General features: G+C 44.0%; 1 protein-coding gene and 1 pseudogene across 1 annotated transcript; both read right to left on the reverse strand.

Annotated features, from left to right (window-relative positions):
• Nucleotides 1-8,290: 8,290 nt before the first annotated feature.
• Nucleotides 8,291-14,461, reverse strand: LOC115148301 (pannexin-1-like; annotated as a pseudogene).
• A 1,049-nt stretch (nt 14,462-15,510) lies between these two features.
• Nucleotides 15,511-17,600, reverse strand: LOC115149011 (ependymin-2). The gene is made up of 6 exons (XM_029691454.1): nt 17,419-17,600; nt 17,187-17,218; nt 16,851-16,991; nt 16,479-16,665; nt 16,216-16,300; nt 15,511-16,010 (listed from the first exon to the last, which is right to left on the reverse strand). The coding sequence occupies exons 1-6, from the start codon at nt 17,504-17,506 to the stop codon at nt 15,878-15,880; spliced, it is 666 nt and encodes a 221-aa protein (XP_029547314.1). The 5' UTR covers nt 17,507-17,600; the 3' UTR covers nt 15,511-15,877.
• Between the last annotated feature and the right edge of the window lie 10,120 nt (nt 17,601-27,720).

The following is a 27,720-nucleotide window of genomic DNA, read 5'->3' on the forward strand; positions in this document are numbered from 1 at the left end:
TCCTACTCTGTCTGTGTCTGATCTGTGTAAACATTTTGACCCAACCCCCTGGTCTTCCACAGTGTATTCTGATCTTGAATTTAAGCATGAGAATAGCATGCTATTCACCCACTATTCGTTGGAGGTGGATATCAAAGAAATGAAGGTGTGGCGGAGGTGTCTATGGATACGCCGTATTCTGACCTTGACCTAATACCCTCATAATTCCACCATCTTTACGTGTGATGAATAAGGTCAAGCAACCTGTCTATTTTATTCTTTCTAATAAAAATGACATTCTCCATGCACTGTAATTTACACGTTGATAAGAGGCTAAGCTATTGATAAGAGCTAAGTAAATGAGTAAGCCGTTTGGATAAAGGGATTATAAATAAAAATGCTAATTGTTTTAGATCTATTTTACCTTATGATCGTTGGAGACAAATGTGAAACCAGTAACATGGCAGCAAACTGAAGCATATCAACATATGTGACCAACCGGCTCGATCTTATGTAGCGAAATTGTGTTTTTGGATAAAAGTAGACTCGGAGCTAGAAAATGGTATATCATACACTACAGTTGTGGCCAAAAGTTTTGAGAATGACACAACTCAATTGTTGTGAAGAAGGATTCAGGGTGCCCAAGAAAGTCCAGCAAGCGCCAGGACCGTCTCCTAAAGTTGATTGAGCTGCGGGATCGGGGCACCACCAGTACAGAGCTTGCTCAGGAATGGCAGCAGGCAGGTGGGAGTGCATCTGCACGCACAGTGAGGCGAAGACTTTTGGAGGATGGCATGGTGTCAAGAAGGGCAGCAAAGAAGCCACTTCTGTCCAGGAAAAACATCAGGGACAGACTGATATTCTGCAAAAGGTACAGGGATTGGACTGCTGAGGACTGGGGTAAAGTCATTTTCTCTGATGAATCTCCTTTCCGATTGTTTGGGGCATCCGGAAAAAAGCTTGTCCGGAGAAGACAAGGTGAGCGCTACCATCAGTCCTGTGTCATGCCAACAGTAAAGCATCCTGAGACCATTCATGTGTGGGGATGCTTCTCAGCCAAGGGAGTGGGTTCACTCACAATTTTGCCTAAGAACACAGCCATGAATAAAGAATGGTACCAACACATCCTCCGAGAGCAACTTCTCCCAACCATCCAGGAACAGTTTGGTGACGAACAATGCCTTTTCCAGCATGATGGAGCACCTTGCCATAAGGCAAAAGTGATAACTAAGTGGCTCGGGGAACAAAACATCGATATTTTGGGTCCATGGCCAGGAAACTCACCAGACCTTAAACCCATTGAGAACTTGTGGTCAATCCTCAGGTTGGGTGGACAAACAAAAACCCACAAATTCTGACAAACTCCAAGCATTGACTATGCAAGAATGGGCTACCATCAGTCAGGATGTGGCCCAGAAGTTAATTGACAGCATGCCAGGGCAGATTACAAAGGTTTTGAAAAAGAAGGGTCAACACTGTAAATATTGACTCTTTGCATCAACTTCATGTAATTGTCAATAAAAGCCATTGACACTTATGAAATGCTTGTAATTATACTTCAGTATTCCATAGTAACATCTGACGAAAATATCTAATGACACTGAAGCAGCAAACTTTGTGGAAATTAATATTTGTGTCATTCTCAAAACTTTTGGACACGACTGTACAGTTGAGGAACAATGGGAAAGTAATTCTGCTTTGAAAGTTGATAAAATTGTAACCTCATTTTTGAGGTTGTTTTGGTAAACCTACTGGAGAGCGCTTTGTCTACACCAATTCAGCATCGTTTACACCCTCTTATTAAGCCTTAGCCCCACCCATCTCTTTAAGGATTCACATGTGAGGCCATGTACTAAATAACCAAAGATTTCAAGACTAAATTCTGGTTTATACTACGGGTGTATTCGTAAATTCAATCTGGAGTGCCAGAGTTCGTAAACTCAGAGAGTTGTCAACAGGATGGCGCCGGAGGGTAGGGCTGCCGTCTTATCGGCTCCCAACCAATCATGGTATTTTGTTTGTTTTTTCGAGTTTTCGTAACTTGTTTTGTAAATAATGTTGCTGCTACTGTCTCTTATGACCGAAAAAAGCTTCTGGACATCAGAACTGGGATTACTAACCTCAAATTGGACGAGGAGTTCTTCAATGAGTCGGCCGTGAGGGATATACTGCAGATACCCGACCAGGCCCCGATCCCCGTGATTCGCTGGAGAAGGAAACTTCCAATGTGAGGATCAGTGGAAAATAAAAATGTGAAAATGTGACGAACTGAAAGCACGTATATCCTACCAATGGGACATTAAAAACTGTAATATCGTATGTTTCACAGAGTCGTGGCTGAACAAAGACATTAAGAACATACACTGGCGGGTTATACACTCCAGCAAGACAGAACAGCAGCCTCTGGTAAGACACAGGCGGGGGCCTATGCATTTATGTAAACAACAGCTGGTGCACGATATCTAAGAAAGTCTCAAAGTTTTGCTCGCCTGAGGTAGAGTATCTCATGATAAGCTGTAGACCACACTATCTACCTAGAGAGTTTTCATCTGTATTTTTCGTAGCTGTCTACATACCACCACAGAGCGAAGTTGGGACTAAAACCGAACTCAATGAGCTGTATTCCGCCATAAGCAAATAGGAAAACGCCCACCCAGAGGCGATGCTCCTGGTGGCCGGTGACTAATGCAGGGAAACTTAAATCAGCTTTACCGAATTTCTATCAGCATGTTAAATGTGCAACCAGAGGGGAAAAAAATTATAGACCACCTTTACTCCACACACAGAGACACGTACAAAGCTCTCACTCACCCTCCATTTGGCAAATCTGACCATAACTCTATCCTCCTGATTCCTGCTTCCAAGCAAAAAAAAGCACCAGTGACTCGGCCTATAAAAAAAGTGGTCAGATGAAGCAGATGTTAAACTACAGGACTGTTTCGCTAGCACAGACTGTAATATGTTCTGGGATTTTTCCAGTGTCATTGAGGAGTACACCACATCAGTCACTGGCTTTATCAATAAGTGCATCGTCCTAACAGTGACTACGTACATACCCCAACCAGAAGCCATGGATTACAGGCAACATTCGCACCGAGCTAAAGGGCAGAGCTGCCGCTTTCTAGGAGCGGGACTCTAACCCAGAAGCTTATAAGAAATCCCGCTATGCCCTCCAACGAACCATCAAACAGGCAAAGCTTCAATACAGGACTAAGATCGAATCGTACTACACCGGCTCCGACGCTCGTCGGATGTGGCAGTGACACGAGCCTACCAGACGAGCTACATAACTTCTATGCTCGCATCGAAGCAAGTAACACTGAAACATGCATGAGAGTATCAGCTGGTCCGTATGACTGTGTGATCACGCTCTCCGCAGCCGATGTGAGTAAGACCTTTAATAAACAAGTCAACATTCACAAGGCCGCTGGGCCAGACGGATTACCAGGACGTATACTCCGAGCATGCGCTGACCAACTGGTAAGTGTCTTCACTGACATTTTCAACCTGTCCCTGTCTGAGTCTGTAATACCAACATGTTTCAAGCAGACCACCATAGTCCCTGTGCCCAAGAACACTAAGGTAACCTGCCTAAATTACTACCGACCCGTAGCACTCACGTCTGTAGCCATGAAATGCTTTGAAAGGCCGGTCATGGCTCACATCAACACCATTTATCCCAGAAACCCTAGATCCACTTCAATTTGCATACCGCACCAACAGATCCACAGATGCTGCAATGTCTATTGCACTCCACACTACCCTTTCCCACCTGGACAAAAGGAACATCTATGTGAGAATGCTATTCATTGACTACAGCTCAGCGTTCAACACCATAGTACCCTCAAAGCTCATCACTAAGCTAAGGACCCTGGGACTAAACACCTCCCTCTGCAACTGGATCCTAGACTACCCACAGGTGGTAAGGGTAGGTAACAACACATCCACCACGCTGATCCTCAACACGGGGGCCCCTCAGGGGTGTGTGCTCAGTCCCCCTCCTGTACTCCCTGTTCACTTATGACTGCACGGCCAGGCACAACTCCAACACCATCATTAAGTTTGCTGATGACACAACAATGGTAGGCCTGATCACCGACAACGATGAGACAGCCTATAGGGAGGAGGTCAGAGACCTGGCCGTGTGGTGCAAGGACAACAACCTCTCCCTTAGCGTGATCAAGACAAAGGAGATGATTGTGGACAACAGGAAAAAGAGGACCGAGCACGCCCCCATTCTCATCGACGGGGCTGTAGTGGAGCAGGTTGAGAGCTTCAAGTTCCTTGGTGTCCACATCACCAACAAATTAACTTGGTCCAAGCACATCAAGACAGTTGTGAAGAGGGCACAACAAAACCTATTCCCCCTCAGGAGACTGAAAAGATTTGTCATGGGTCCTCAGATCCTCAAAAGGTTTTACAACTGCACCGTCGAGAGCATGCTGACGGGTTGCATCACTGCCTGGTATAGCAACTGCTCGGCCTCTGACCACAAGGCACTACAGAGGGTAGTACGTACGGCCCAGTACATCACCGGGGCCAAGCTTCCTGCCATCCAGGACCTCTAAATCACGCGGTGTCAGAGGAGGGCCCATAAAATTGTCAAAGACTCCAGCCACCCTAGTCATAAACTGTTTTCTCTGCTACCGCACGGCAAGCTGGTTCTGACTTGCTGTACAGGGAGAATACTGTAAGAACGGACCATGTTCTGAATTCTGTCTCTGTACATTTCAAAAGTGCTGAACAAATAGTTATATTGACTATGTCCGTCCCAGCTCACTCATTGTCTTAATCAAAGTTGCGGATTGCCTCTTATCCGCTCGTCGTCCCCTTATGCCATAGTTTGTACATCTCTATTGTCAGTAGAAACCACATTTGTTTAAAGAAGTCAGCCATATCAACTATATTTTTTAAAAGGCAGTAAATGAAGCTGAATGAACTGTTTTGCTGCCAGACAAGGCTCCACTGATAGCCAGGTGTAGCAGTGGTAAGGTGTTTGGACTGCTGTTGGGACTCTGCTGTTGGTTTGTCACCGTTATAGTGCAATTCATATATTGTTTAGTGTTGTATTGTGTTCTGTAGTGGCTTTGCTGGCATCCATCCATTTTTTTATTTTGCCCCACCAAGATTTACATGCTAAAATCGGCACTGTAAAAACATATAAAGTGGGTAAAACAGTATGTAAACATTATTATTAAAGTGACCAGTGTTCAATGACTCTATGTACATAGGGCAGCAGTCTCTAAGGTGCAGGCTAAAGTACAGGGTGGTAGCCGGCTACAAAAGTGACTAAGGTTCAGGGCATGGTACTGGGCGGAGGCTGGCTAGTGGTTATTGTTTAACAGTCTGATGTCTTGGCGATTTCTCAGTCTCTCGGTCCCACCTGTACTGTCTCAGCCTTCTAGATGGTAGTGGGTTGAACAGCCTGTGGCTGAGGTCCTTGATGATCTTCTTGGCCTTCCTATGACACTGGGTGCTGTAGACGTCCTGGAGAGCAGGCAGTGTACCCCCGGTGATGCGAAGGGCCTACCGCACTACCCTTTGGAGAGCCTGGATGCTGACTGGATGCTCTCAATGGTGCATCCAGGTCTGTGCCCAAACAATTTGAGCTTCTACTTCTAAAAATCCACCTTTCCAGAAACAAGTCTCTCACCGTTGCCGCTTGTTATAGACCACTCTCTGCCCCCAGCTGTGCCCTGGACACCATATGTGAATTGATTGCCCCCCATCTATCTTCAGAGCTCGTACTGTTAGGTGACCTAAACTGGGACATGCTTACCACCCCGGCCGTCCTACAATCTAAGCTAGATGCCCTCAATCTCACACAAATTATCATGGAACCTACCAGGTACAACCCCAAATCCGTAAACATGGGCACCCTCATAGATATCATCCTGACCAACCTGCCTTCTAAATACACCTCTGCTGTCTTCAACCAGGATCTCAGCGATCACTACCTCATTGCCTGTGTCCGTAATGGGTCTGCGGTCAAACGACCACCCCTCATCACTGTCAAACGCTCCCTAAAACACTTCAGCGAGCAGGCCTTTCTAATCAACCTGGCCCGGGTATCCTGGAAGGATATTGACCTCATTCCGTCAGTAGAGGATGTCTGGCTATTCTTTAAAAGTGCTTTTCTCACCATCTTAAATAAGCATGCCCCATTCAAAAAATGTTGAACCAGGAACAGATATAGCCCTTGGTGCACTCCAGACCTGACTGCCCATGGCCAGCACAAAAAAAATCCTGTGGCATACTGCATTAGTATCGAATAGCCCCCGCGATATGCAACTTTTCAGGGAAGTTTGGAACCAATATACACAGGCAGTTAGGAAAGCAAAGGCTAGCTTTTTCAAACATAAAATTGCATCCTGTAGCACAAACTCCCAGAATAAGAGCACCTCCTCCCAGCTGCCCACTGCACCGAGTCTAGGAAACACTGTCACCACAATAAATCCACGATAATTGAGAATTTCAATAAGCATTTATCTATGGCTGGCCATGCTTTCCACCTGGCTACCCCTACCCCGGTCAACAGCCCTGCACCCCCCACAGCAACTTGCCCAAACCTCCCCCATGTCTCCTTCACCCAAATCCAGATAGCTGATGTTCTGAAAGAGTTGCAAAATCTGGACCCCTACAAATCAGCTGGGCTAGACAATCTGGACCCTCTCTTTCTAAAATTATCCGCTGCAATTTTTGCAACCCCTAATACTAGCCTGTTCAACCTCTCTTTCATATCTTCTGAGATTCCTAAAGATTGGAAAGCTGCCGCGGTCATCCCCCTCTTCAAAGGGGAGACACTCTAGACCCAAACTGTTACAGACCTATCTATCCTACCCTGCCTTTCTAAGGTTTTCGAAAGCCAAGTTAACAGATCACCGACCATTTCGAATCCCACCGTACCTTCTCCGCTATGCAATCTGGTTTCCGAGCTGGTCATGGGTGCACCTCAGCCACGCTCAAGGTCCTAAACGATATCATAACCGCCGTCGATAAAAGACAATACTGTGCAGCCGTATTCATCGACCTGGCCAAGGCTTTCGACTCTGTCAATCATCACATTCTTACCGGCAGACTCAACAGCCTTGGTTTCTTAAATGACTGCCTCGCCTGGTTCACCAACTACTTCTCAGACAGAGTTCAGTGTTTCAAATCGGAGGGCCTGTTGTCTGGACCTCTGGCAGTTTCTATGGGGGTGCCACAGGGTTAAATTCTCAGGCGAGTCTTTTCTCTGTATACATCAGTGATGTTGCTCTTGCTGCTGGTGATTCTCTGATCCACCTCTACGCAGACGACACCATTCTGTATACTTCTGGCCCTTCTTTGGACACTGGGCTAACTAACCTCCAGACGAGCTTCAATGCCATACAACTCTCCTTTCGTGGCCTCCAACTGCTCTTAATTGCAAGTAAAACTAAATGCATGCTCTTCAAAACGATCGCTTCCCGCACCTGCCCGCCCGTCCAGCATCACTACTCTGGACGGTTCTGTCTTAGAATATGTGGACAATTACAAATCCCTATGTGTCTGGTTAGACTGTAAACTCTCCTTCCAGACTTACATAAATGTCTCTAATCCAAAAATAAATCTAGAATCGGCTTCCTATTTCACAACAAAGCATACTTCACTCATGCTGCCAAACATACCCTCGTAAAACTGACTATCCTACCGATCCTTGACTTCGGCGATGTCATTTATAAAATAGCCTCCAACACTCTACTCAGCAAATTGGATGCAGTCTATCACAGTGCCATCCGCTTTGTCACCAAAGCCCCATATACTACCCACCACTGCGATCTGTATGCTCTCGTTGGCTGGCCCTCGCTTCATATTCGTCGCCAAACCCACTGGCTCCAGGTCATCTATACATCTTTGCTAGGTAAAGCCCCGCCTTATCTTAGCTCACTGGTCAGCTCACTGGTCTCCACAAATGCTGCCATCTATCCACGGTTTTTGATTGTGTTTACGTCGATACTATTCAAAGAGGCGACCTGGAACATTTCCCATCCGGCATGATCAAAACAATCTTGAAGCATAGATTCCGATTGGTCAAACCAACGTTGAACAGTCCTTACCATGGGAGCTTCCTGTTTAAGTTTCTGACTATATGTGGGGAGGAGCAGAACGGAGGCGTGATCTGATTTGCCGAAGGGAGGGCGGGGGTGGGCCTTGTAGTCATCCTGGAAGAGAGAATAGCAATGATCCAGGGTCAGTGTTGTGCGTTTCGCACAGGAGATGTGTTGATAGAATTTTGGTAGTATTCCTCTGATTTATTTTATTAATGTCCCCAGCTACAACATATGCAGCCTCAGCATATGCGGTATCCAGTTTGCACATAGTCCATTGTGGTTCCTTGAGAGCTGTCACAGTGTTGGCTTGGGGGGGAATATACACGGCAGTGACGATGACCGAAGAAAATTATCTTGGGAGGGAATGAGATCGGCATTTGATGGGGAGGTATTCCAGATCGGAAGAACAAAAGGACTTGAGTTCCTGTATGTACCACACTCACACCATGAAACAAACCCCTCTGCATTTATTTTCCCCCGTTGAATGCCTTTCGACAATCTGCACAGATTATTACAGCAGTTGTGAAGATCTCCACAGACCTGCGACGACCTATGCATGCTATCTTGAATATGCAGGCTATTTACTGCCTCCGCCTATCTACTATTTACTGTATTACAAAAGTAATATTGAATTGTGTTTGATTGACAATGCAACCAAATATGAACATTTAAAGGGGATGTATCTACTGCTTGGATAGTTCCATCTGAGCCACTGGCTTAATCCCATTATTTACCCTTTTTTTGGTTGAGCTGGAGATGTGAATCAAACATATAATTTGTTAACTTGTCGACAAGTTAATAGGCTATTTATGATATTTCACGGTGATATTGAATTGTGTTTGGTTGTCAATGCAACCGAATATTAACATTTGAAGGATATTTATCTTCTGCTTGGATAGTTCCATCTGTGGTACTGACTTAGTCTGGCATTCATTCCAGTTTGTCTACAAATTAATAATTGATATGTTGGAATCACGTCTCCATCTCAACCAAAACTCCAGATTAAAGAATAGGACTAAATCAAATCTAACTTTAAATGGACTTTAAATGGGCCTCCCGGGTGGCACAGCGGTCTAAGGCAATGCATAGCAGTGCTTGAGGCGTCATTACAGACCCGGGTTTGATCCCAGGATGGAGACGTTGTTGTCCTGGTATGAAGTGGATTTTTTCCCGTCCACCACATGTTTTCGCCTGGCCCAGAGTCTGCAGCAGACACATGGTGTCAAAGGCCTCACCACCTCCCTCTCTCAGCAGCTCCAGGACCTGTAGCAAATGATACACAGCACATAAATACACATGCTGATACCTCAAGGTAATACCAGACTTTAAATAATGTCACTACGGGATAACATAATTCCAAACATATTTTGCAAAGTGGACACTACCCAAAGACAGTGCAATCCACTGTAATCTATTGTGGTTTCAATGACTCAATGCTTGTAAGTTAGTTATTACTTAAAAACCCAAATGAGCAACACATGGTCACTGCTAAATTACCATATAATTTGACTAAACACATATTGAAGTGTTGTTACCCACCTGCAGACACTTACAAGACTTAAACTCACTGAGGTTATCCTCCAGGAAGAGCAGGTACATGCTGAGGTCGTTGTAGAAGGGTGTGTCCAGGTCCAGAGCATCGAAGGCTGGCAACATCTCGTAGGGCCGGAGGAAGCGTGAGCTCTGTCTGGCCGGACCCAGGGTAGCGTACACCACCAGGGGAGACAGCAGGATGTACACTCCCGGGTTGATTTAGCTTAGTAGCCTGAACACCCCCACCGCCACCAGCTTACACTGCACCGCCACCGCACTGCTGTTCCTCAGCAACCCCGTCCGGCACGTCACAGGCAAACTCATCGGTGAAGGAGGCCAGGCGGATGTAGTAACGAAGGTAGAGACAGGCCAACAGCAGGGTGAGCAGGGTAAACACCCGACAAGTACTTCACCACCAGCCAGCGGGAGAAACGTTTGGTCTTCAGGTACTGCTCCACCAGGGGGTATTTAAAGCAGCCCTCAGTCAGGTCCAGGGCACTGCCATCACAACACACCACAAGGAGATTAGGTGGAGCTGGATGGTATATGTTCTAGAAAAAGGGGCCAGCATTACTATGATGCAGTTGTGTTACATTTATTTTGTGTATTTGAGGCAATATCTCTGAGCTAACCTACATGATTCATTTGAGGGTGTTTGTACATATGCGTGCATTACATTATATTTTTAATAATCGACACAACTTGATCAAGTGAGTGCTGGATATTTTTTTTTATAGTTCTACTATGCAATTTGACCCTAGGTTATTGCAGCATTCTTCTAAGCACTGTTTATTGAATAAAATTGAGTTGAGCATATTCCCCCACTCTCTATTACTGATCTAATGAACAGCTCTGCCTATATTATGTTCAGACAAAGAGACACACTGTATCTGATAGCCTGGCTGGGTTCAGCATAGTCTCCACTGGTGCCAAGCCAAACAAATTATTTCCAATTTTTTTTTCAAATCAATCCATTTCTTACTACTTTTTGTTCTGGCTAATAAAGTTTCTCTCCCTCTTTCTCTCTGATCCTCTCAATTAAAATATTGAACATTTTATCTAATCTAAAACTCTCACCGTTTCTCACAAGCTGTCATATGAACTCTTTGTCCTCTGATGGCACTACACTCCATTGATGGACATCTGGAAATGAGAACATTGTGTGAGGCAACAGTAGCTGTTCTGAAAAGGTCATGGTGTGTTTTTCTGATGTGTTTTTACGCTAAGCCATCCTGTTAATAAAACTAATGGGAGAGAAACGCCAGGTTCACCTCTACAGCCGCAGGCAAACAACTCTCTGCTGTTTTAACTATATCAGTCCAACATTGTTTCAGACTGCATAGCTAATGGGCTAACGTAAGCAAATAAAAATTAATTTTACCTCTATAGATTCCATTATTTGTTATTCTGAACGAGCCATTATCACTATACTATCTTATATCCTAAACTTTATTCTCGCTTTTGAAAAAAAGAGTGCAAACGCTTAGCACATGGCCCTTATGAGTCTTGAGCTCAGGTGGAAGAGAGAAAGAATTAACCTAAGTAATCTAAAGTTGATGGAGGCTGGAAGTGATCAAGGTCTCACTGCAGTGTTTACCTGGGGGGGTCGTCAGAGACATCTTTGGTGTCTATAAATGAGGCCAGGCTCTTGGCCAGTCTGATGGCTCGCTTATAGGAGCGGTCCAGCTCTTCCATGATGAAGTTGAGGTCAGAGGAGAGGTGGGGGCGGCCATGAAGCGCCAGAACAGCGTAGGGATGTACATGAGGATGGCCAACAACAGGAGGATGTAGGGGAAGAACTGGAGGAGGAGGGCAGAGGGGAATAAAAGAGGGTGAGAGAGGGAACCAAAAAGAAAACAAGAATTGCATGACTCATTTCAAAATGAGAACCGGAAAGATGACAAATCCACCTGAACTGACTGTAGAAAATACAGAAGATTGGTGTGACCCACATTGCTATGAGCCACAGAAGTAAACCAAATGAATACACCTGGAACTATGATGAATGTTGTGACTCAACGTTTGGGAAAGTTTTGAACAATGTCACTCCAATTTGGATATTAAATTCTCCTCACCGGTGGTGATTGTAATTCCTCGACTACAAGGACAGATTATAACATAATGACATGCATTATGGCGATATTATTATAGGAAGGACCTAAAAATTGCCAAAAACTGCCACCCTAGTCATAGACTGTTCTTTCTTTTACCACAGAGCACTGCTTCTCTATGTTTATTATCTTTGCATAGTCACTTTACCTCTACCAACATATTACCTCAATTATTTTATATATAGCCTCGTTACTGTTATTTATTGTTGCTATTTTATTTATGTATTTATTCTTTTTTTAAAACTTCTGTTTATTTAGTAAATACTTTCTTAACACTTATTTTTTTTAAACTGCATTGTTGGTTAATTTCACTGTAAGGTCTGCACCTGTGGTATTTGGCGCATGTGACAAATAAAATTAGATTTGATTGGAATATTATTAAACCTGCATATGGAGATATTATTCATCTCATCAAGAAACCCTCTAAGTATCTCTCCCAGTCGTCTGAGAAGAGGCTGCATAATTATAATTGTAGAGGCTATGGTAACAGGGCTTTAATGTAGATGAAGAGTGTTGACTCTACTTGACAGTGTGGCCTGATTTAAGCCCTGCTCCTGAGAGTTTAGGTGGGTATCGCAATCATAAATATTCCAAATGTGATGCTGCGTTGAGATTACCAGTGAAAAGCGTTAATCAAACACTTCCCATGCAGCCATAACTGTTAGGGCCACATTAACATATCAATCTCACTCATACTGACTGAAGCTCCCCTTCGCTCCGACCACTGACCCACAATGCTACAGTACATTATGGCTTTTTGTATGTTGAATCCACACAGTCCACCTTTGTGTCCCAATTCTCTACGTTCTTCCCTATAGTAAGTAAACACTTGTGATTTGTGCAAGAGGAGAAGAGGACAAATGCACACTTTGAGAAAGGTAGGAGAATTGGGACACAGGGCACGTCCCCATATTGGTCTTGGATAACTGAGGAGGGTCTGTACCTTGTGCAGCCACAGGGGCGTGCCCTTGACTCCAACAACACTGGGTTGCTGCTCCTGCACCGCTGCCCAGCAGAAGGAGTCAACATAGGCCGCTTGTCGCCGCGAGAAGTTCGTAGAGACAAAACAGCTGATCTGGGTACCTGCATTCCGACATAAAGGGATTGGAGGACAGGGTTAGAATGGGCCACTCCAGAATGGAAAGACTAGTGTACACAGCCTAATGTTGAGTGAAGAAGACACAGGAAATACCTTTTTTGCACTATTGGCTAGAGCCTGTAAGTAAGCATTTCACTGTAAGGTCTACACCTGTTGTATTCAGCGCACGTGACAAATAAACTTTGATTTGATTTGAAATAGGACCAGTGTGGGCTCTAGCTGTTATCTACTTTCTCAGTTGGTGGTGGGCATAGTACAGTTTCCAGTGGACATTGAGTTTCTGTCAATAACTGTCCCCTCCAGTTATTTATGTGGTTGTTGTTGTCCCATAGTGCAGAGGTTGGATGGTAAAAATACATTGATTTCCACTGTATCCTATTTATTTGCTTGATGCGTAACCCTTTAAATACTAACTGAAACACTTTCATTCTTGATAATAAGTATATTATCTATGTTATTTCACACATATGTTTGGATCACACATCGACAGCGCAAATCAGTTTCTTTGGTGAAACATGTTGTTGGGATGGCCTATGGAAAGCACAGAAAAAGTCACTGCCACCCCAAACCCCATGGATCCCTGCCCAAACTGTCATGTACACATAATACATCTGTAGTCTGCAGAAGAATAGATGAGAGCAGGGAGTGTTTACAGGACTGATACTACAGAATCAAACGGAACATAGTGGATCTCTATGGCTGATATAGACACACTGCCAAGTGAGAATTAGCCTGTAACTCAGCATTAGACATAAATTATTTTCACATGTGATTTTATTAATCTAATTAGGCTATATCTTCACTCACAAACCTGTTTATCTACCTGCAACCTCTGTCACTTTATTCAGTATAAATATTTTTAGAGAAAGGATAAAATATGAAAAGCAGTGAAAGGAGGGGTGTGGGATCGTGTGGATTAGTTTACAAGGTTGAGTCATTTTCAAAGAGCTACAAACTAACTGTTGCTTCACGCAGGTTGGCCTGCTCTCGAACAACACACAGGACAAGAAGGCTAAAATGTAACTAAGACTACATTTTGAGGGACAAGCAACACAGCTGTTTTAACAAGATCAACATTTAACAATATTGGATAGGTTAATCTGGGGCGACACATTTCAGTGAAATAGCCTGTTTTCCTTTGATAGATGGTGGTGGTCTGAATTGCAGTTATGGGCTCAATGAAGCAGACAAAGAACGACCCAGGGATTAGACATGTTTGCGAGATCATCTGATGAGAATGCAAGAATCCTTTAGTGTAAATCTTGGCACTGAAATCATTGAAGCAGTGTTTTATTGTTTAGGCCTACAGTGCTTGACTGCAATGGACTGCTCGAACTAAACACAGAAAGACAGAGTTTGTCCGCCGAGAAACAATAGTCTGCTCTGATGTAGTGTGTGCGCTCAATTCTACAGATGCTATTTTATCAATTTCTATGTTTGACCCAGATGCTTTTATTCGACCAAGTTTAACATTTTAGCCTGTGTTCTGATAGTCTATCAGTAATTCAACTCATCTACTGACACCTCCTGGGCAAACGCGAGGGAAATAAGTAACAAAGGGAGACCAACCGCGATGAACCGCGCACTCCTTTGTACTTCGACTGTGTTGGATCCTTCAATAAAAAGTTGGAGAAAACGTATTCTGTAGCAGCGTGTGCAATCGCCATGGTTCAATGTGAAATAGTCACCGTGTGACCAATTTCAAAGTAATAGCCAGTTAAAATGTATCGTTCATCCGAAAAGCAAGCCGATGTCCCAGGTTTTTACGCACATTCGGCCTATTTGCTATGAAGACCACGAGGAACTAAGCTTTACTGTAATTAATTAACAACAAGCATGTTCCTTATCTGAAAGTGCATTCAATGATGCCTGTTACTCATGGTCTAGACTTGCACCGATGGACTAGCGGCAAAGGGGCGATCGACACGTGACCCAACTCAACGCTCACAGCCTATTATTATTTTTCTGTCAATGGAAAAGCAGTGCCAGACTACCTGTGACTTGGCTAGGTCCACGGCCATATATGCAATCAAGTCCACGCACTGAATGTTACAGAAAACAAAATAATGTTCTCTCCTCCAGGAATAAATTAGGTAGGCCTGATTCATAGTGTTGCTATGACAGTTTAATTTCATACACGGACTAGTTCCCCACTGCTGCAACTGCTGCCATGCAGTGGCCCCCATGTGGTGGTGCTGAAATGGGCTAGTAGGCCTACACATTTCAGCATGTTTGGAGGAGGGTCCCAGTCAGTCACACTGTCCCAGCCCTGGCAGCTGCAGCACCAAGGACAGCAGCTGGCCTCATGCTCAGCAACTCACCCCAGATAGGGTTCACTCTCTGTCTCCCTGCTTGTTTTGGGTTTAATGACTTCATTGCTTTTTCAGGTATCACATCCCTCTCTGTTAACCAGAAATAGTTTAAAAGTTATTTCAAACCCCATTTACAACAGGCTACAAGTGGCCATGTCTGTGAAATTCATTTTATGTAAACCTAACCCCAGAAATACTGACAGACAAAGACAGTGAGACTATTGTTCTGGATCAAAGGCATGACTAATTAATGAGACTAGAGTTTAGCTAATGTGGGCTACAGGAGCTAGACGCTATGGTGCTGCAATCAGTTTCAGCTAGAGATTAAGAGATATTCTTATGTATGTTTGAGGAAGATGTTGAAGATGACTTGGGTAATAAAAAAAATACATTTGGAGACTGGAAAAGATTTTGAGTTTTTATTATCTTATTTGCCTATGCAGACCTCTTACGCATTAGCAACTTAAAGTGACAGATTAATAGTGTAAGGTATTAACGTTATATGCCCATCTATCCTTTTCAAACGTAGAGATTACATTAACATGACAACTTGAAATTAACTTTCCTTTTTACATCTGATCCATCTTTTATGCAATGTCTTCAAAGGGGAATCAACAAAGAAAGTAAATTATAATACAGATCTTATCTAACAGAAGAGGAAAGATCGTAATAAAACACTCAAATGTAGTCATTAGAGTGAGAGAAACATCTAGGTGGATTAGCTTGCCAGGCTCTTGGTTGGTTGGGGCTGGAGGTCCTGGTGCCACTGTATCAGACAGTGTTGAAAATATTGAAGAAGTCATTCTTCTGGCCCTTTGGAGTCTCCTCCAGCTCCACAGCCTCACAGAAAGACGGTAGAGTGAACATTTCAGGGGCCTTCACCTCAGTGACCACTTCAGAATTGCTGTAAGAAAAAGAGAAATCACATGAAGATTTCGGGGCATGCAAGAACCTACACCGTAAGCACAATCAGATATACAGTGTCGAACAAAATCTACAATCTTCAAATAAAACTAGTACTGTAATAGGGCAATATGGTAGCAGCATACTTTACATACATGTCAGTGACCTTACCACTGCTTTAAGCAAGTTAAACGTATGTCACACACCTGAAGAGGAGTGTGATGGAGTCAGTTGAGTAGAAAGTACTGAGTGGTAGACATTCTCCCACAGTAGTTAACACAGAATACTGGCCTGGAGATCAGATAGATAGACAGACAGACATTAGGACTGACATATACTGTATGTGAATGCTTTGATACACCTCAATAGCCTTGCTATATAAACCATATACAGTATATAAACCATCATGTATTACTTCATTAATGAAAATCACATTGACAGTCTGACTCCTAATGCGTATCATAATTACCCTTAGTCTCTGCCACAGATCCCATCCATATGTTCACTTTGATGTTCTCCTCCTGAACAGTGTCACTCCCCAAAAACAGCTCAACCTGATGGGCTGCACCAGCGGGGAGTTCAAGAGCGTGAGCATGAGAGTGCAGAGACATCTTCTTACAGGACTGGTTCTTCATGTCAATGTCATAGAAGACCCCCTGAGAGAGACGGTAGAGATGGAGGAAGACTCGGTTATGACGATGCTGTGTCATAACCATAGTAACAAGTGTGTTATACATGTATACTTTGATGTTATAAAGCAGCTATTCTGCATTACAATTGGGTTGGACTCAACTGAAATGTTGTCTTATAAGTGTGTATTTCTGTTAGTTCACAGTGTTACCTCTTCAAACAGCATCAGGTAGTCCTCCAGATGCTCAGTCTTGTTGAGGTGCATCTCACTTTCAGTGAAACGTAGCTTCTTGTCCGTAGAGTCGTAGCTGTAATGTCCAGTTGCCTTGATTTCACCTCCTGTAAGGGCCATCTGTTTTATAAAGAGAGGAAGAGCGAGGAAGATATAAAGAGAGAGATGAGTATGACCCAATTCTGTACCTACAAAAACATCAGTGGACTAAAACAGGATTGCCTGAGCTGAGAGTCTGGTTTGGTTTTGAAATAATGGAAATATAGCCACACAGTGTCCTTACATGAAACTGGACATTGATAATGGACAACTCACCACAGTCAGGACCCCAGTCATATTAGGTGATGCTAAAAGACAAAAACGGCATTTAGATAGATATAAAAACTCATAGATGTGAAGACATATAGGTATAATTTTAGTTAGAGACTGTCAAATCCATGAACCTTGACAATATTACAGAAATAGTCATACAAGTAATAGCAGTTTTCCACATAGTGCACAGCAAACATTAACTACTACAAGTAGATATAAAGCAGATAATCCTTACTGCAGTGTTGTGGGCCGTGGGACTCTGCCAGGGCGGTGGCACCCAGACACAGCCAAATGGAGAGGGCAGCGAAGGCGAAGTCCTGCATCTTCTTGTGGAGGGAGACTGAGGTTAACACTCAAACTTACACAACTCAGAGAGGATGATCACGACTCCAAGCGGTTCCAGGAACTGTGACAGGATGGATGGACACTAGTCCTTTTATAGGGTTCAACCATGGGATTAAACAGAACACCTCTATGGGTCCAACCCCCACAGTGTCTGTAACAATGGAAAAATGTTTTGGAAAGAGACGAGGGGTGGTTTAAACTTGCTGACCTTTCCTTCCACGTGGACCCTGACAAACAACATCTGCATAAACAGGGACTTAAGGACAAACCACATGGAGTCACTATGAAGTAATGGTCTGCCTTGCCATTGTGTGTCCTGTTCTGTCCTTGTGTGTCCCCTGTCTTGTCAGCATCTTGTGCTACAGTTGAAGTCGGAAGTTTATATACACTTAGGTTGGAGTCATTAAAACTGTTTTTTCAACCACTCCACAAATTTCTTGTTAACAAACTATAGTCTTGGCAAGTCGGTTAGGACATCTACTTTGTGCATGACACAAGTCATTTTCCCAACAATTGTTTACAGACAGATTATTTCACTGTATCACAATTCCAGTGGGTCAGAAGTTTACATACACTAAGTTGACTGTGCCTTTAAACAGCTTGGAAAATTCCAGAAAATGATGTCATGGCTTTAGAAGCTTCTGATAGGCTAATTGACATCATTTGAGTCAATTGGAGGTGTACCTGTGGATGTATTTCAAGGCCTACCTTCAAACTCAGTGCCTCTTTGCTTGACATAGGAAAATCAAAAGAAATCAGCCAAGACCTCAAAAAAACTGTAGACCTCCACAAATCTGGTTCATCCTTGCGAGCAATTTCCTAACGCCTGAAGTACAACGTTCATCTGTACAAACAATAGTACGCAAGTATAAACACCATGGGACCACGCAGCTGTCATACCGCTCAGGAAGGAGATGTGTTCTGTCTCCTAGAGATGAACGTGCTTTGGTACGAAAAGTGCAAATCAATCCCAGAACAACAGCAAAGGACCTTGTGAAGATGCTAGAGGAAACAGGTACAAAAGTATCTATATCCACAGTAAAACAAGTCCTATATCGACATAACCTGGAAGGCCGCTCAGCAAGGAAGAAGCCACTGCTCCAAAACTGCCATAAAAAAGCCAGACTACGATTTGCAATTGCATATGGGGACAAAGATCGTACTTTTTGGAGAAATGTCCTCTGGTCTGATGAAACAAAAATAGAACTGTTTGGCTATAATGACCATCGTTATGTTTGGAGGAAAAATATGGAGGCTTGCAAGCCGAAGAACACCATCCCAACCATGAAGCACGGGGTGGCAGCATCATGTTGTGGGCGTGCTTTGCTGCAGGAGGGACTGGTGCACTTCACAAAATAGATGGCGTCATGAGCAAGGAAAATTATGTGGATATGATGCAACATCTCAAGTCATCAGTCAGGAAGTTATAACTTGGTCGCAAATGGGTCTTCCAAATCGACAATGACCCCAAGCATACTTCCAAAGTTGTGGCAAAATGCCTTAAGGACAACAAAGTCAAGGTATTGGAGTGGCCATCACAAAGCCCTGACCTTAATCCTATAGATAATTTGTGGGCAGAACTGAAAAAGCATGTGCGAGCAAGGAGGCCTACAAACCTGACTCCGTTACACCAACTCTGTCAGGAGGAATGGGACAAAATTCACCCAATTTATTGTGGGAAGCTTGTGGAAGGCTACCTGAAATGTTTGACCCAAGTTAAACAATTTAAAGGCAATTCTGCCAAATACTAATTGAGTGTATGTAAACTTTTGACCCACTGGGAATGTGATGAAAGAAATAAAAGCTGAAATAAAGCATTTTCTCGACTATTATTGTCACGGGTGTCGTAGGGTAGAGACCAAGACGCAGCGGGAAAATGTACACATCTTTTTTTATTTGGTGAAGAAGGAAAACACATAAACGTATACAAAACAAAAACAAACTTGACAGTCTTGTCAGGCAAACAGCTAAACAAGAACAATCTCCCACAAAATCCCATGAAAAACAAACTCCTAATTATAGGATCCTCAATCAGAGGCAACAATAACCAGCTGCCTCCAATTGAAGGTCCAACCCCAATTAACTAAACATAGAACTACAAAAGACTAGATAGAACATAGAAATATACTAACATAGAACAATGACTAACATACCCCGGACTAATAAATCAAAAACCCCTCTACCTAAACACATACACAAAACACACCCTGAACCACATAAAACAAACACCCCCTGCCACGTCCTGACCAAACTACAATAACAAATAACCCCTATACTGGTCAGGACGTGACAATTATTCTGACATTTCACATTCTTAAAATAAGGTGATCTTAACTGACCTAAGACAGGGGATTTATACTAGGATTAAATGTATTTGGCTAAGGTGTATGTAAACTTCCGACTTCAACTGTATATTCTATGATTCCTTAGGTATGGTCCACCCAATTGGTTTGTAAGCCATGAGACAATATTCAGATAAGAATTATACTGTATGAATGCTTACTGCTTGGTCATAAATGTACTTGTAGTGCACAGTAATATTTGACATGTGTATATGATATTATAAATACCTCACATGCGACTGGTAATAAATGTTTCTGACTCCATAAAGATAATTAAAATATACAAGAAAGCATCATGCTTGATGTTGACTAGCAAGAATTTGTCTGAGAATTGTCTACACCAAAGGTGGATATTTAATTCACATTGTACAATGAATGGATTCACATACAAGGAATAAAGCTTAAGTTACAAAGCATTAACTTAAAGGACAAAGCATGAACAAAGTGATGCTTACTAGGCGGGAGGCCTACAAGCCTATTAAATTAGAACTGATCATACAACCTTCCCCCATGGACTGGATACAGGATAAGAGAGAGAACAAAGGCATTTAATTCCATTTCTAACATCTGAAGGTGTAACCTTTCAACCCAAAACCAACCACCATTGACCAATCAAACGACACAAAGTTTACAATATCCTAAATACTCCCAGGCCCAAACTTCACAGGGTGTCACAGCATTTAAAGACGTGTGTGAGGGATGAGACCAATGTAAATAAGACAGCCTACATACTTTATTCGATGGCATCTCAACAATAAACTGTAATAGTGTAGAATATGGTACACTTTTCTAGAATATCTACTGTGTAAGCGCTTCTAAAACTTTACCGAAAGTTTTATTCATGCCCTTACAGTATATTAATAGTGCTTCCTGTGCAGTCTCTGTCTCCATGGCTGTGAAAGATCCAGCGATCCTCTGAAGAACTAAGGGGGAGTCCAATCCAAACACTGAAAGCCCTGGTCAAATGAGGTCGGCTCACTGTCGTCCTGCTGTCTGTCCTCTGTTGCTCTACAGCAAACTCTAAAAGATAAGAGATTTGTCTTTCCTTTGAGAGGATGAATATGATCACATTGCTGAAGAGGTTACATTCCACTATATCTTCAACTTAAAGGTATGTTTTGAAAAAGTTGTCACGCCTACTCCTGCTCCCTCCCTCCGGCACTCGAACCCATATTGCGCACACCTATCGTTAAGCACACCTGGACTTTATCACCACCCTGATTACTCACATCATAACAGGGTCATCTTCTCCACCAACATCATGACCAGCTGGCTCTACTGGGTACGACCATGAAGGAGGTCTTTTGCGTTCTCCACCGCCTCGACACCAGCAGCGAGGTTCTCCATACCTCTGATGGACGGCCTCCTACCACGGGTCGTCAGTGAGCCAGTCCCCCATCCTACCCAGTCGTCCTCCCGGCTCTGTGATGCCCAACTGTCCCTTCCGGAGACGTATGATGGTACTCTATCAAAATGTCGTGGCTTCCTACTCCAGTGCTCCCTCTATTTCACCTCCCACCACCGAGAGATCCTCGGTTGCCACGGTCTTTTCCCTGCTGACCGGACAGGCGTTGGAGTGGGCTACGGCCATCTGGGAGAGAGGAGGAGCTGGGTTCCTACCAGAGGTTCATGGCTCTGTTCAAGGTGGTTTTCGACCATCCTCCAGAGAGGAAGGTGAGCAACTTTTCCAGCTCCACCAAGGTGCCCAGACCGCTGCGGAGTACGCCCTCACCTTTCGGACTGTGGCAGCCTCCAGCGGATGGCATGAACCGGCACTCCACACTCTATTCTGCAGTGGACTGCATGAAGAGGACCAGATGGAGTTGGCATGTCAGGATGACAACATATCCTTGGACGCTCTCATCGCGATGGCCATCTGTCTGGATAACCTTCTTCGGGCGCATCGGTGTCCACCTCACAACTCAACTCCCTCCTTTGGCTGTCTTGAGGCAGAGCCTGAACCCAAGGAGCTACACACCTCCCAGCGGCATCTGTTCCTATTGCGGTCATGAGGGGCACCAGCTGGATATGCGACCATTGGGATCCTGCACAATTACTCACGTCACAGCACCACTTACCCTTACCATGGGACCCAAGCACCAGGAAAGCCTTCCCTCCATCACCGCACCTGTACACAAAGTCATGCTTGGCCTACCGTGGCTCCAACTCCGTAACCCCACCATCTCCTGATCAAAGATGAGAATCACCGCCTGGGGACCAGGATGCCAGAGGACCTGTTTTCCTACACCCTGTTTTTTTACCCCTATCAAGCGGTCCTCCCGTATCATTTTCCCCGTGTTTTGGGAGGTAGCTGTGGACATCTGCCAGGCTCTGGAGTGAACCCGCTCCTGCCCTCGAGTGCATCTACGTCCCTACGGGGTGAGAGATTGGCTGTTGACCTGGGCACACACATCCCTTGCTGCTGGACACCCAAGTATCACCAGCACCATCCAATCCCTCTCCGATATGTACTGGTGGCCCACCTTGGCGCAGGACTTTGCCCACTATGTCAACTCATGTTCGGTATGTACACAATCCAAATCTCCCCGGCACTCTCCAGCAGGTAAACTACTTCCCCTTCCCGTACCTCAGTGGTCTTGGTCACATCTGTCCGCAGACTTTGTAACGGATCTCCCCCCTTTATGATGGTTTTACCACTATTCTGACTGTTGTTGACATTCTCCAAATCTTGCCGTTTTATCCCGCTCTCTGGTCTACCTACCACTCTCCAGGTTGCCGAGGCACTATTCCAGCAGGTCCTCTGGCACTATGGCCTTCCGGAGAATATTGTTTCCGACCGTGGTCTCCAATTCACTTTGCTGTTCTGGAAAGCCTTTATGGAGAAGCTGGGGGGCCATGGCTGGGGGGCCTCCCGCTCCACCTGCCCTGCCGGAATCTGAGCCCCCGGTTTGTGGGGCCCTTCAAGGTCCTCCGAAGGGTCAATAAGGTAACCCATCATTTAGAACTCCCCACTAACTACCGGATCTCATGATCTTTTCATTTTTTCCCCTCAGTCCGGTGGTTCCTGGTCCCTTGGCTGATTCCGCCCTCCACGACATCCCTCCACCTCCCCTGGACATTGAGGGAAGCCCCGCCTATGCTGTTAGGTCCCTCCTGAAGTCCTGCCATTTTGGGGGTCGGATCCAGTAACTGGTGGACTGGGAGGGGTACGGTCCTGAGGAGCACTCTTGGGTCCCGTTGGCGGACATCCTGGACCTCAACATCATCTGGGATTTTCATCCCCGCTGACCAACCGCTCCTCGCGGCCGTCCTCCTGGCCGGCGCCGTCCTGCGGCTGAAACCGCATGTCAGGGTGGGGTATTGTGCTCCCTCTCTCTGGTGCTCGACGTCGCCGGTCTACTAACGACCGGTCCTGGCAACCCATATTGCGCACGCCTGGCAACCATCATTGACTACACCTGCTCCCCATCGTTAAGCACACCTGGAGTTCATCACCACCATGATTACTCTCCCTTCATATAGCCCTCACCAACCTCAGGTAGTATTGGTTCTGTTTTCATGTCCAGACGTTTTTCTTGTTTTCTAACTCTGTTTGTTATTAAACTCACCATCTGCACCTGCTTACTGACTCGCTGCGTCTTTACACACATGAAAAAGAAAAATTCCCCCGGGAGTCGACAGAACATGAGTTGCAAGATTATGATATATCATTAACCCCTTTAAACCTTGCCTGATCTTTTTTCCCTCTCAGATTTCTCTACATTGTTGCTGGACAATTGGCTGACAAAAGAAAAGATCTGCTGTGGTGGGAAAGTACGCCAAAGTGGTCTAAAGTGTGCGTGTGTCTGTGTGAACAAAGGTCTTTAAGTTCACGAATAGTTGTTGCTGATCAATTGCTTGTTTTTTTTTCTCTAAACAAAAGTACTGTTATGTTACCGTACCTACCTTGGTTCTGTTTTCATATCCAGAAGCTTCTCTTGTTTTGTAACTGTGTAATGAATACTCAGGGAGAAAAAGGTGTAAATTCGAGCACGGCAGGTGTTTTATTTCGCCTTCGCAGAAGGCAGGTTTCATGGTCGCAGGCAAGGGTCATACACAGGTAGGCAAACAGGCAGGAATCAAAACTAGGACTGAAGGCTATAACTGGTTCTCACAAACGAGCTAGGAAAAGGCTTAGAGTCAAAACAAACAATACCTCACAAAGGCACAAACAGAATGAACTGAACTAAATAAGGAGCTGATGAGACCAGGTGAGTAACTAACACAGGTGAAATCAATGAACAAAAATGAAAGACAGGGCTACGTTCAAGAACACAAAGAAACAGAACACAAGGTTGACGAAGAAAATATATACAGAACATTACAGTATATGAATATCTGACTGTTGTCTTGTCTGTCAGCAGGTCCTAATGTGTATGAATAACTGACTGTAGTTGTCTGTGACCAGGTCCTGCACTGTATGCCTTCAACAACGCAGAGTTCACAGCAGAGGACTGGGAGGGAATCACGACCACAGGCCGGAGCATCAAACGCAAAGACCCAAACAAAGTTGGCAGGTTTGGGAGAAAAGAAAATAGATACAGAACCTTACACTCTGTTTGTTATTATTAAAGGCACCATCTGCACCTGCTTCCTGACTCCCTGCGTCGTCGTTACAAAAGTGGTATATTACCTTGATAAACATCACATTTCACTGCTCCACAGCTCAGGTTACAGAGCATGTTGACAAGTCTATAATTAGTGATCTGACATGCATGGACATCCACATTCTTCAGGATTCACATCTGGATACATTGTAATAGACACAATCCAAACACTGTAATAGTTGAGTTGTTCCACTAAATTAGTGCCTTTTCATATTTTAAGTAATTGTGCACCGATATTGAATTTTAAGTCTGTTTATATTAAATGAAGTGCCCTTTAATATAGACCACATGGAGCATTTTCTTTATACGAATAAAGACTTGCTAAAGTGCCAAAATTAATAATTTGTACATGTCCCTCTGACTTTCAGGTTTTCACCATGATTGTAAAGTCTTATTTTGTTGCTTGGACAAGGTCATTTCTAAAGACTATTTATTCAATGTGATTAGGGATTCATTTTTTAAATCTTTTTGGCCATGTTCAAGTTTTTTTTGTGGTGGAAAACTGAGTTGGTTGAGCGTAACACCCCAACCTGTTTACCCATAGGCAGGCTAGAAATAATTTAACAATTGCATTTTTTGGGGTGACGCTTGCAAGCTTCCATTTCCCATGTCACAGGGGGACTTATGGCTGTTTTAACATGCAATCTACAACCCTGTTACATTATTTGGCACTTAATAGGCAGTATTTCATTTATTTCACCTCTCTAGATGGGAAAACATGTTCAACTTAATAAAAAAAACATGCTTTTCATGACAATGTTAAAATTACGTGCAATCAAACGTTTTCTTTTACCAAGTTACACATATCAAAAGGCATCAAATTGGTGGAATGGCCCAGTTAGTAATTTTGAATTTTTATTTCACCTTTATTTAACCAGGTAGGCTAGTTGAGAACACATTTACAACTGCGACCTGGCCAAGATAAAGCAAAGCAGTTCGACGCATACAACAACACAGTTACACATGGAATAAACAAAACATACAGTCAATAATACAGTAGAAAAAAAGGGAAAAAAGTCTATATACAGTGAGTGCAAATGAGGTAAGATAAGGGAGTTAAGGCAATAAATAGGCCACGGTGGCGAAGTAACAGCATAGTAACTAATATAGACAGATAAAGATCACCGATACTACACTCCTCCCCCGTAGCTTTCAACTCCCAGAGAATAAGGTAAATACATTTGTGAAATACTAATGCAATATCTGAACAATACATTCTTAAACATTTCTCAATTACTTGGGTGAAGCAGACTTTTCAGATCCCAGCCCAAATCCAGGAGATATTTTGCCCAGGAGATGGAACTTGTGTCCTAATAACTAACCCAGGTAATGTTGTTTTTCTTTCCTTTTATCTAGGACATATTAAAGTGTTTGTTTGTTTTTACTGTTTGTTACCTCCTGAAATAGCTCAACTCACAGGTCAATCTTTTGAGGTGCCCTTCGCTGTTGAACAGGATATCTCCGCTCCTCGCGAAATTCTGGCGGTGGGCCAGGTTTGGGTGGAAGGTCAGGTTCAGATGGAAGGCCAGGCTCTGTCTGTCACATCCTGACCATAGTAAGATGTTATTTTCTATGGTAGAGTAGTTCAGGGCGTGACGGGGTGTTTTGTGTTTTTCTATGTTTTGTATTTCTATGTTTAGTTCTAGTTTTCTATTTCTGTTTTTTTTGGATGATCTCCAATTAGAGGCAGCTGGTCCTCGTTGTCTCTAATTGGAGATCATACTTAAGTAGGGTTTTTTTTCCCACCTATGTTTGTGGGTAGTTGTATTCTGTTTAGTCTATGTACCTGACAGAACTGTGAGCTGATTGTTTTCGCTTTTGTTATTTTCTTTAGTGTTCTGTGTTAAAATAAATTTCACATGAGCACTCAATACGCTGCGTTTTGGTCCCCTCTCTATGACAGTCGTTACACTGTCTCTCCCATACGTCCACAGTCAGGAGAATAGTCCTGGGGGTCATTATTGTTCTTGTTCTTTCCGCATGTCTCTGCTGGGGCGTTAGACAGTAGCAGATGATCCCCATGAACATTGACATGGCAATGACCAACTTGGACCTGGTAAGTCAAAGGTCCTCTGCGTTGCAAGATCACACCTGAGTTCCACAGGCGCTTGAGGTATCTGAAATCACGTATCATCACCTTCTCTCCCTCTTTGAAATCACTGACAGTCTTTGAGTGTCTGTCATGAGCTTTCTTCTGCTGTAGCTGGTGCTTTGCCATAGTGTTTGACAAGTCTGGTTTCAACAATGTCAGGAGGGCACGTGGTTGGAGTTTCATAAACAGTTCAGCTGGTGTACGTTCCGTTACTGTGCGTGGTGTTTTCATGGTAAGTAAACAGGAAAAGGGGAAGCCTTTGGTGGGTTGGCACAGACGAGTCTAGTCCAGGCCTTCTTAAAGGTTTGCACGGCTCTCTCCGCTGCTCTGTTTGATGCCGGATGGTGAGGTGGTGACAGGATGTGCCTTACTCCGTTGTTATTGAGAAACATTTCTAAATTGTTTGATGTGAAAGGAGGGCCATTGTCCGAGATGAGCTCCTTGACTAGTCCAAAGGATGCGAACAGGTGTCTGAGAAGATTGATGGTCTTCTCAGCTGTGGTCAGTTGAGCAGGGAACACTTCAATCCACTTGGAATGGACATCGACGACAACAAGGAAATGTTGCTTGTCAATCTCTGCATAATCCACATGGATGCGTCCCCATGGTGTTGCAGCCCAGGACCATGGATGAAGAAGTGTAGTAGCAGGCTTATTGCAAACAGCTTCACAGGGTGAAAAGTGGCCTACATGCTGCTAAATGTCCTGATCCAGTCCATGCCACCACAGATAACTACGGGCGAGTACTTTAATTCGAGAGATCCCTGGATGTCCCTGAATTTGTGAGGTCTCACCACCCTTGATTCCCACAGAACACATCATTGATCAGTAGACAACTGGTCTGTCTTGTCGATCAAATCAAATGTATTTATATAGCCCTTCTTACATCAGCTGATATCTCAGTGTTGTACAGAAACCCAGCCTAAAACCCCAAACAGCAAGCAATGCAGGGGTAGAAGCACGGTGGCTAGGAAAAACTCCCTAGAAAGGCCAAAACCAAAGAAGAAACCTAGAGAGAAACCAGGCTATGAGGGGTGGCCAGTCCTCTTCTGGCTGTGCCGGGTGGATATTATAACAGAACATGGCCAAGATGTTCAAATGTTCTTAAATGACCAGCATGGTCAAATAATAATAATCACAGTAGTTGTCGAG

The sequence above is a fragment of the Salmo trutta genome, chromosome 15 (genome assembly GCF_901001165.1).
Source record: "Salmo trutta chromosome 15, fSalTru1.1, whole genome shotgun sequence".
NCBI lineage: Eukaryota > Metazoa > Chordata > Actinopteri > Salmoniformes > Salmonidae > Salmo > Salmo trutta.

Coding starts and splice junctions, on each gene's coding strand:
- LOC115149011 (XM_029691454.1), bottom strand. CDS start 17,506: ATGCAGGACTTCGCCTTCGCTGCCCTCTCCATTTGGCTGTGTCTGGGT. Junction 16,992..17,186: donor TGACTGGGGTCCTGACTGTG/GTGAGTTGTCCA, acceptor TTTATAAAACAG/ATGGCCCTTACAGGAGGTGA. Junction 16,301..16,478: donor ATCTGTGGCAGAGACTAAGG/GTAATTATGATA, acceptor TCTGATCTCCAG/GCCAGTATTCTGTGTTAACT.